This window comes from Acipenser ruthenus, chromosome 6 (genome assembly GCF_902713425.1).
Source record: "Acipenser ruthenus chromosome 6, fAciRut3.2 maternal haplotype, whole genome shotgun sequence".
Taxonomy (NCBI): domain Eukaryota; kingdom Metazoa; phylum Chordata; class Actinopteri; order Acipenseriformes; family Acipenseridae; genus Acipenser; species Acipenser ruthenus.
In genome coordinates, this window is record NC_081194.1 from 50,935,543 (window position 1) to 50,943,878 (window position 8,336).

At 37.3% G+C, this 8,336-nt stretch overlaps 1 protein-coding gene across 1 annotated transcript in view; it reads left to right on the forward strand.

The window, feature by feature from the left end:
• Window positions 1–7,375, forward strand: part of LOC117411588 (E3 ubiquitin-protein ligase pellino homolog 1) — a 49,295-nt gene extending 41,920 nt beyond the window's left edge. The window contains exon 7 of the mRNA XM_034019247.3: window positions 4,337–7,375. Coding sequence (XP_033875138.1) covers window positions 4,337–4,903 — 567 coding nt within the window. The 3' untranslated portion in view covers window positions 4,904–7,375. The remainder of the gene's footprint in view (window positions 1–4,336) is intronic.
• The last annotated feature ends 961 nt before the right edge of the window (window positions 7,376–8,336 follow it).

Genomic DNA, 8,336 nt, shown 5'->3' on the forward strand with positions numbered 1-8,336 from the left:
TATGCGGCACATCATATGGCTTTTTTTCAGCAGTGGCTTCCTTCTTGCCACCCTCCCATACAGGCCTTGTTTGTGGAGTACTCTTGAAATTGTTGAACAGTCAACATTTTCCCCAATCTTAGCCCTCACAGTGACCTCCCTCAGCAGTTTCCTTAAGCCATGGCTACTGACTTTGGAGGGATGGCCTGATCGAGGCAGTGTCTTGGTGGTGCCAAACTGTTTGCACTTTACAATGATGGACCTGACAGTGCCCCAAGAGATATTCAAAGACATTGAAAGTTTCTTATAGCCTTCCCCCAATCTGTACCTTTCAATAACTTTATCCCACAGTTCTTTTGGCAGCACCTTGTTGGGCATGTTTTGCCATTTGCTTCAAATTCACTTCATACAACAGAAACAGCTTCATTCTTCATCCAGGAGTATTTGAATCAGTTTAACTACTGTGATTGGACACAAATGGGCTCTATTTAATTTATTATTTTCCTTGTTAAGGCAATTTGTTGTACCTGAGCTAATTTGGGTTTGCTATGATAAAGGGTGTGAAGACTTATGCAATCAAGACTTTTTGTTTTTTTATTTAATTACTTTTTGAATATTTCTATAATTCTTTCACGTTGAAAGTGTAGATGATGTTGTGTAAGAAGTGAAACAAACTCCTACTTTTAATGCATTTTGAATTTGTATTTTTTAGGCAGTAGAATGTGAAAAATGTTCAAGGGTGTGAAGACTTTTTCAAGGCACTATATATATAAAATATACTTTCTTTTCTTTGACGGGTTCTCAAACTGAATCACACCCTACCTGGCATTTTGTTTCTTACTTGGACGCGCTCACCCCTGCCACAATAGCAAGAATTATAAATCACACATCTGAAATCTACAGATGCCGTCCCTTGCATAGAACACCCCACCTAATGCCAATGTTCAAACATCAACACAAAACAAAAAAAAACACGCCTGCCACCTTTTGTAAAATGGATCATCCTATTAACTTCACTCTTCCTTTAAATTATGATGAACTTGACGGTAGTTTCTCCGAAAAAAAAAAAAAATTAAAAAATTACTGAAAACGTTACCATTGTTTAAAAACACATTTCACCGGCTGCGCTTTCATTTTTAATAAACATTAGCCAGTACATCACCACAGACGGCACACTGAGGACGAGGTTCATCTGCAGTGTCAAAAAAGTTAAATTCAATTTCCAAGTAACATATTTCCAAACTTTTTTTTTTTTTTTTTTTTTTTTTAAGACGATGATGCACCAGGACAAGTGCTTTTTTCACACACCACAAACCGATTCATTTTATGTACTTAAAAAGGGTACAATGTGGTGGGAACTGAACTTTTACTGGTTCTAAAAGTGCAGTTTTCCAGACTAAATAAGTACCAGTATCGTCGGTAATAAAAAATTGTTTGTAAAAATGTACATTTAGACTTGTGTGTGAATTTTATTTTGACATTTTTTATCATTATTATAATTACTCTATTGGAATGCTGCTTTAAGAAACTTCAGGAATGTAAGCATGCCCTCAACATGAACCACCTCCTAGACCCCGGACAACCTAATGGAATATCTTCTAATACAATTGTCATAGAAACCACCTTTTTCTTAATCCTGCCCACATTTGTTTACTTGTAGCTGTTAATTAATGGTGTGTGTGTGTTTTTAATAAATTTACTAGTCACCAATTATTTATTTTCTCCCAATTTAGAATATCCAATTGTTATTTAAGCTCGGCTCACCGCTACCACCCCTGCGCTGACTCGGGAGCGGCAAAGACGAACACACGCTGTCCTCCAAAGCGTGTGCCGTCCGCTGACTGCTTCTTTTCACACTGCAGACTTGCCATTCAGCCACCTCGGAGCTACAGCGTCAGAGGACAACGCAGCTCCGGGCAGCTTACAGACAATCCCGCAGGCGCACGGCCCGACTACAGGGGTCGCTGGTGCGCGGTGAGCCGAGGACATCCTGGCTGACCTAAACCCTCTTCCCCCTGGCAATACAGCCAAATGTAATTCTCCTCAAAAGTGACCTGTTATGATGTAGCTCCTATTTTTCAACATAATTTGTGTCATCGTGGTTAAGTAACTCATAGTCTGGTATTTTTTTTCTTTTTTTTGAGACTTAGGATTACATGCACTAGGCTACATATAATATCCCATTTTCCATGAAGGGTAAAGGTATTTCCTAGTTTTTTACAACAAAAACAAATGTATTTACTGGTTTTTACTTGAATTTGTTTCACTGATGCAGTACATGCGGGTCCATTTATGTGCTGTTGGAAGGTTTATCTAGCTTTATTGAACTGCGTGGTGGTGTGTCCCAGGGCACCTGTGCTACTGTGTGTGTGTGTGTGTGTGTGTGTGTGTAGGAGACCACAGTTAATGGGTTTGTTGCCACTGCAGCTTCTCTGTGTGCTGCCACATTTGATAGGGTTAGAAACCTTGTATTCCTCTGGGAGGGCAGGAAAATGTGTTCATTAAATTATTAAAAGTTAATCACAATCATTTTCTGGAACTACTGTACCTTGTTGAAATCTGTTACCAACATGATTAGATGCAAGGAAGATGGCCCCCTGCTAAACTGTTCCATAAGTGCCAGGATCAATTTCAGCACCAATTAGATAATCATTTAAAGGCCTCCTAATTACTCCTGCAGTAACTCTAATAAGGCTTAGCAAGAGCCTGACTGCCAGATTGTAATGCTTCTCAACAATGTAGTTCTGATAACCAGGACTGGGTGCAGGACAACTAGAATCCCTTTCATCTAGAGTTTTTACCAGAATGGGTCACTGACTAAAAAAATATATTTACATTTAAAAAAAATAAAAAAAAATAACGTACTGTGAACCTCAATTGCTTCAAGAGCATTAAAAGCCTTATTTTGGAGCTGATTGAGTTGCATCAGTTGGACTTTTAACCCATTAAGGTATACAAGGAATTGAGCGCTTTGTTCAAACGGTTTCTTCTTAAAATACATTTGAGAGTGACTCAAGTATCATGAGGAAACTGACAATTTGGATTAGCTGATCCAACCTGCTAGTAAAATGTAAACCCTGTTTCGTGCAACTCATTGCAAAAAAATAAGAAAGTTAGCATCATTTTATTTATGGGACACATATGTCCCTTGTACCTTAAAGGGTTAATGAAATGAAAAGCTTGGTTTGCATGCCACCTACAGGACATATCTGGGTATATCAAGAAATATAATCTGGAGATGAATCAGGGCTCAGATACCACAGGACAGTCTGAAAACCCAATGTCATTGCTGCTATAGTGAGTTCCATTTAAATTTGTAACATGTTTAAATGATTAAGCACAGGCTAAGATAGATTCCAAGAAAATCCCCATTTTTTAGATGATCTAAACTGACGGATCTAAATCCTACCACTCTAACTCTACAGTATGTAAATCCTCCAGGTGTTTGCCACCAGAGGTGATTTATCAACCCCTTTTATTAACACCACTAAGCACTACAGAAATCCAATGGAAAGCCATGTCCATGTTGTAGAGGCGCTTTACAAATGGTATTTGCAGTGGACACTGTTTACATCATTAAAAAAAACAAGGGTACAACCCATGCCAAAAAACCAAAACAATACCACATCTGTTTTCAAAGTATAAGCCTTTTATCCAACATTTCCAAACTTGCTATAATTGGATTGCAAAGTATTTTTAGAACCATTTTTTGGATACTTTCCAACAATACAGATTTTGAGATGGAAACATCAAGTTTTCTTGTGTCCTGAAGTAATTGTGTAACTCTTGTATCTTGTATTATATTATTAATCAGAATTAATGTACAGCATCTTCCACTGGCCTGCTGTGTAGTTACTGCCTATACTAGGGCTTCGTCAATTCCCAGGTTGGACCTTTGTCAGGAGTAATTCACTTACCTTTCACAAACACCAGATTAAAATCTAAGCTGCCATCTCCCACGATCATGTTCAGTTTTATACTAAAATGAGATTTGTTGGCGACTACACTTTACATTGTTCTACACTTTACTCTCTGGTGCAGTGTCAGAATCAATGACTTTTGTTTATATTCCTTAAAACAGTACCAGCTGCAGGTACAAACTTCCTCATCTAGGCCTTCAAGCCACTTTAACTGAACAGGTATGCCTCTGTCTACTGCATCAAGGAGGTTATCATTTTACAGGAAATGGCTAGAAATCTACAGTCACCACAGGTTTTATGCATAAATTGAGGAAATAATAATAATAATATTTGTCTGCTTTTAACTTTTTTTTATTTATTTTTTTTTTTACTCAAATTGGTAAAACCCCAGTTTAGTCGTTAAGTATCTTTTTCTTCTTGTGTTTTATTTTTTTAAGGTGGAAAACGAAACCAATGAGCTGGTGGACGGCTCCCTGGTTGACCTGTGTGGGGCGGCCCTGCTGTGGCGCACGGCGGACGGGCTGGCACACACTCCCACAGTGAAGCACCTGGAGGCCCTGCGACAGGAGATCAATGCAGCCCGGCCCCAGTGCCCCGTGGGCTTCAACACGCTGGCTTTTCCCAGCATGAAGAGGAAGGATGTGGTGGATGAGAAGCAACCCTGGGTCTACCTCAACTGCGGTCACGTACACGGCTACCATAACTGGGGAAACAAGGAGGAGCGTGACGGCAAGGAGCGTGAGTGCCCCATGTGCCGCTCCCGAGGGCCCTACGTACCGCTGTGGCTGGGCTGCGAGGCCGGGTTCTACGTGGACGCTGGGCCCCCTACACACGCGTTCAGCCTCTGCGGGCACGTGTGCTCCGAAAAGACTGTCACCTATTGGTCCCAAATCCCACTGCCTCATGGAACTCACACTTTTCACGCAGCCTGCCCTTTCTGTGCACAGCAGCTAACTGGAGAGCAAGGCTACATTCGACTTATATTCCAAGGACCTGTGGATTAGAGTTTTATATTATGCTTATTGTTGTTTAACTATTATTCTAATTATTATTCTATAAAAGCTTATTATGCAAAATAAGCTTTTGTTTTTGTTCTTTCATTTTTGTAACCTTTTTTTAAAGTGACCTTTTTAATTACTCTGTAGGGAGTGCAGTTTCTGGTTTAAGAAAAATATATATATATATATATATATTTTGATCTGTATATTTTCACCAAAAACAAACACTTGCATACATTTGATGAAACGTCACTTTTTTATTTTGCGGGGAATGAAAATTAACTGTATTTTATAATATGTAGAAGAATCGTGGAAAACAAAAAGGCACTATCACTGCCTTTGAAGTTTTTGTGTTTTTGTTTTTTTTTTTATATAAAGGGATCCTGGACACACACTATTTATGCTTAATAAATACTGATACCACTCCAAGATGCAAACTATATTAGTTTTATAGGAAACAATTTACATAATTATTTCTTAACAAATCATTATATTGTATAACATGCATAGCCTTGAATATTAACTTTTTTTTAATGTGTAAAATAAAATGATATATAGATAGATAGATATAGATACTTTTTGAGGTAAGGTAGTGTGTGTGTGTCTGTTTTTTACCACCTTGTGGGTTCGGTGTTACTCCTGCGTGTAGTCCAGGCACAGAAAAAATAGATATATTACAATATGCAACAGTGTTTTCAAGAGAGCTACATTTCTGTCTGTCCTATTTTTTCAGTTGCATTACCATGGTTTTATTTAATGAAATGCATTCAGACCGAAGCATTCCCAGACTTTACTTGTAACACCTCCGCTTTCAAAATTGTGGGATTTCAAACCATATCTGCATGATATTAAATGCATTGCAGTTCAATGCATTTGCCAATGTGCTGACGCTCTCTCAATATGACCCTTGGCCTCTGAAAGGACCAGGATAAACTCAACAAATTTTTCCCCTCTCTTAGAAATCTATAATGCACAGTTTTGTGTCATTGGGGACTGGTTTTTAGAGCTACTGTGCTCGGTCTCAGGTTGATAGTAGTTTGTTACAGGAATGCGCTAAAAGTGCTCAATAATGGACTTTAACAAATGGGTGCACCAGCACATTTTTTGTATAACCTTATTCAGTTGGTATGTGGGCTAATGTCATGTATATGGATTTCTTTGTCACTAATTGTATGTGACAGGAAGTTCTTCTGGATAGCATTATTACATCATCTCAGGGGGAAGTCACAGCTTTGGGTATTGATTAAAAAATAGTATGTCCAATGGGAAAACCTTATCAAAAAATGTATGACACATTTTTTTTTTTTTTTACCCAGTACTAAATGTATTTTAAGCTATTGACTTTTCAAATGAACATGGATTCACTTGTTCGAAGGAGAGCTTTTTAATAATGTGCTCACTGCATGGTCTGTGCCTTCACGGCTTTGTTTCAAATTCTGTTCCACCGTGTTCTGAATTTCCCAGACACTTTAAAACAGTTTTGTACTAACTTTGAACAATAAAGTTTGAAAACTTAAAAAAAAAAAAAAAAAAAAAAGAAAATAAGAAAACCTGTTTACTTTTCTTAATGTTTGCTGTATTTTTCATACATGTACTGTGTATAAATACTGTGTGGTTCTGTGTGTGTGTGTGTGTATAAGCTTTTTTGTTTTAAATGGGAGGTACATTTTATTTTTTCCATTTCTTAAAACATACAAGGTTTGGACATATAATTGAAAATGTCTAACCCACAGTTGCCCAATTTAATTTGTTAATCTGTAATTTGTTTGTGTCACAATGTACATATGATCGCTAAATTAAATGGCTGCTATTTGTGCAATGTATTGTATACAACGCAGTACCTTACTGTTTCTTCTTAATTTCTAAAATGTATGATGTATCTTGAAAATAATATGAGGGGTTTATAGTGTTCTGTCCTTTTTATAAAAGCTGCATCTCCCTGCTGCAAGCCAGTTCGTCATGACATCTGACCAACTGGTTTGTAAATGGCACTCGTTCTGGCAGGTGCTTCCGTATTCTACGTGGAACAGACTTGTGACTCTATGGACCATTTTGAAGAACCGATTTCTCGGCCCAACTTCCTTGAAGAAATTTATGAACAATGGCCCATGTATCCCTCCAGAACAATTAAGACCTTGCAGACTTTAAACCAGTGCCTTTCTGGCTGCCTATGGTAGCCAAACACCATACTGATGTTGTTCTGGCAAATGTTTCAGATTTTATGTTACACACCAATCTTTTGTGTCCCATGTCAATCTGTTGGCATATCAATACCTCAGCAGCTATAATGAAAGTTAAACAGATGTATTAACCCAAGATGCAACCCATGACTGTAAATCTGTAGTTACTGTACCAGTATTTATTTTGGCTGCTAAAACAAATGAAAGGAACCAAGTTTTGGTTATGGCTGCCTACTTGTGGACTAAATTGACTTAACCTTAATCGATGCATTGTTTTATTAAAGAAAGGCAGTTTGAATTTGTCTTGTTTTTTTTTTTTTTCATTCTAAAATCTTAAATTACAATGCAACCTGTATATATGTGTGCCATGTAACAAATAGAAACGTGGTGTGTCAACCTTAAAATTATTTATAAAAGTTATTTGTTTTCTTTTGGTAGCATAACCACCCAATAAAAAAAAAAAAAATCACCACTGTGCTCTACATTCCAGTGCATTCTTCAAAAGTGAAATACCTGCTTCTGCCACTGAAATACATTTCTACACATTTGATTCATTCAGCTCCAACACATAAAATCAAGAAGATGTATTATTGACTAATAACATTTGTTGGAGACAACTATTCATGTATATAAATGCCCATTAAAATGAAACCTGACCATTTTTTTTTTTCTACAACCCAGTTAGAGCTATTTTACCCCTTTTGAAGTGGTCACATTTTAAATTGCATTCTCTAAATTCTTCATTCTTGCATCTCCTGCCTAACTCCGTGCACATGTTGAAATTAAAGTCCCTTGCAATTATGAGGGGTATGTTGCTTGAACTGTTAAATCAATACCAATATTATCATAAATAACCCATTAGTAAAGTGAATAGGTTTTTCTGTGTTAGGCCTACTTTTTCCATTTCTTGTTTTCTCACTAACATAATGCAGGTAGTGTCTAAAGATCACTCCACCTAATGAATACGGACCACCTCGTTTTGTTTATTGATTTATGCCAAAACAGGCTGCATTTTAAAGTGGATGTATAATGAAACTATTGTGCAGTTCCAGGTCCTGCTCTCTGAGATCAGTCCAAACATTCATGTTGCAGTCCCACAAGGGTACATGTACTATGTGTTGAAAGCAAACTGAATATAACAGGGTTTTTTTGGAAATATGACTCAGATAGATATTTAATATTCCATTATTCTGTGTATACATGATGACAGAATTATGTACCTTTTAGCCTGCTTTCACAGAGCCAAAGTTTTAAGAATA